Source organism: Mesitornis unicolor, unplaced genomic scaffold (genome assembly GCF_000695765.1).
Source record: "Mesitornis unicolor isolate BGI_N332 unplaced genomic scaffold, ASM69576v1 scaffold34705, whole genome shotgun sequence".
Taxonomy (NCBI): domain Eukaryota; kingdom Metazoa; phylum Chordata; class Aves; order Mesitornithiformes; family Mesitornithidae; genus Mesitornis; species Mesitornis unicolor.
The window spans coordinates 1-2,412 of record NW_010184065.1 but is presented as its reverse complement, the minus strand read 5'-3'; the positions used below and the strand labels follow the sequence as shown (position 1 = coordinate 2,412).

Genomic DNA, 2,412 nt, shown 5'->3' with positions numbered 1-2,412 from the left:
CTGGCCAGCCAGCCTGCCATACCCAGTGCTGCTCCTTCACCGCGCCTCTCCATCCAGCCCTTCCCTGGATGGGTTGGTGAATAGTGCTTGCTGTGCTGAAGCCTGCAGGCTTGATGAGCTGCTGTGGACCAAGAGTGGGGACACATACCCTCCCTGCCCAGCATCTGCCCAGTGTCATGATATGTCCCTTCCTCTGAGCCCCACACTGGGGACGGTCCATCCACACTCAGCAAGACCCCATACTGAGTTTTCCCGGACCCATACCAATACAGACCCAGTCAAATCAGTATGGACCCCACTACACATGGGAGCCATGCTGCTTGGGTCAACGTGCGTGTCCCACGTCAGAATAAGTGAGCCCTTCCAGAGGGTTCTCAATGTTTTGACTAGTTGGTTTAGTACCTAACTGAAAAGGGACAGGTCCATAGTGTCAGCAAACAGCCCCAAGGAGCACCCCCCACCACGCCCTGGGGGCTTGGGCCGCCCCAGGGATTTGTGCTGCTGCTGCTTGTCCTTGTCTGCTCACCCCTGTCCTTGGCGGCTACTTCAGAGATTTGACGCATCTCCCCCATTTAGCTCCATAAACCACCCGGGATTGAATTTTTCATTCTCAATCCTAAAAAGCCTGGCCATGCCCCGCTGGCCATGCTCCAGCCGGCTCCTCTTTAGCTTCTCCTCCTGTTTCCAGGGTTGGTTTTCATCAAAGAAGTACTGGCTATCAAAAGGAGGATTTATTTATAGGGTGTCAAATACCTTGTGTGGCACCGCAGGTCGTTATACCCCATTCCCAAGCGGCTCTGTGGCTGCACACAGCTGTTCCACCCTTCATCCTGGCCAGGCACAAGCCAATTTCAACACCTTCCTAACATCTCGATGGAGGGATCTATTTCCCAGGAGAAACATCAGTCATGGCAATAAATAAAACTCTTCCTGGCCTTGCCCTTCCCCAGGATACAGGGTGGCAGACCAGACCCCAAAATGACCGAGTCCCTCTCATGCACCTCAAGTGTCCTTGTGGCCAGCACTCAGTATCTAGCCACAGGCAAGAGCTCTTTGCTCTTTTTCACTTTTCTGCCCCGGTTTGTCAAGTGCCACAGAGTTTTTCCTACACCACGGAGGCACATGCCCGGGGACTGGTGACACAGTTTGGGACACCTGTCCCCATTAGCTTTGCAGAGCTGTCCAGGCAGCTGCCCACAAAGGCAGGACTAAGCGCCTGAGCGGTGCAGCTTGCCTGGACCCTGCACACCCAGCAGGATCCTGCCCTGCATCTCAGCCTGGTTCAGTGTCAGCATCGCAGGAATGGGATCCTGACAGTCTTCCCCACGGACGCTTTCCATATAAGGTCCCCCTCTTCCTTCACCCCCCCTCCCTGAGGTCCAGTGCCCGCGCAGGGGAGGAGTTGCTGGCACGTCTACATACGTCTGTAGCTTTCTTCTCTGCCTGCTCCAGCTTCTCTTGGGCCTCCTTGACAGACTCGGAGTACTTCTCCACCTCATCCTCTGTGCCCTTCAGCTTCTTCTGCAGGCCCTGCTGTTCCTCCTCCAGCTGGGGAAGGGACGGAGAGCAGGAGTCAGGGAGGATGGTGGTGTCCACAAGGCTGTGGGGGAGTCGCCACTCTCCTCCCAAGGAGGCCCAGGCTCAGGGCACAGCAGGAGCACATGGACACACTCCCTCTGTCAACTTTCGGATCACACGCACCCTTGGTCCCCAGGGCCGGAGTAACCCCCAGCATCCCTGAGCCTGGTGAAGGTAAGGGGGTGGTGGACTCCCTCTCTGTATAGGGGACTGGAGAAGTCCTGACTTGGGGACACAGCTCTGGGGGGCACCGAGAAGGTCCCCATCTCCATGTGGCTGTGGTGGGAGTAGGCTGTACCCAAGGGTCTCCCTGGCAGAGGCACAGGGAGGTGGCACTGGGGTGTCCCACCATGTTAAGGCATGACTGAGGGGGCCAGTATGAGTGGTCAGGGGCAACAGGCTGGAGTGCTGGCATCTGGGGACAGACACCCAGCGGGTTGAGGTCCCCAGGTACAGGCACCCAGCAGGGTGAGGTCGCAAGGACCAGGCACTCCTAAAGCTGGAATCCACAAGCTGGACAAGGTCCAGCAGGACAACCTTAGGACATGGGTCCCCAGGTGGGACACTCAGCAGGCTAAGGTCCCCGGGGCTGGACACTCCTAGAGTGGAAGGTCCCCAGGATGGACACACAGCAGGACAGGGGCCCCAGGGCTGGAGACTCTTAAGGTTTTTCGCTCGGGCAGTGTCGGGAGGGTCAGTGGGACACCCACCTGCTTGCAGCGGTCCTCTGCCTGCTTCTTGTCAGCCTCCGCCTGCTCGGCGCGGTCGATGGCATTCTCCTTGTCCAGTTTCAGCATCTGCATCTTCTTCTTGATGGCTTCCATGGTGGCGGCG

General features: G+C 57.8%; 1 protein-coding gene across 1 annotated transcript; it reads right to left on the bottom strand.

The window, feature by feature from the left end:
* Positions 1 to 1,422: 1,422 nt before the first annotated feature.
* Positions 1,423 to 2,402, bottom strand: LOC104540521 (tropomyosin beta chain-like; the record flags this gene model as incomplete). Its single annotated transcript, XM_010184350.1, has 2 exons — positions 2,289 to 2,402; positions 1,423 to 1,548 (listed from the first exon to the last, which is right to left on the bottom strand). Coding segments are annotated over exons 1-2 (240 nt in total), but the record flags the coding sequence as incomplete, so codon positions are not given.
* Between the last annotated feature and the right edge of the window lie 10 nt (positions 2,403 to 2,412).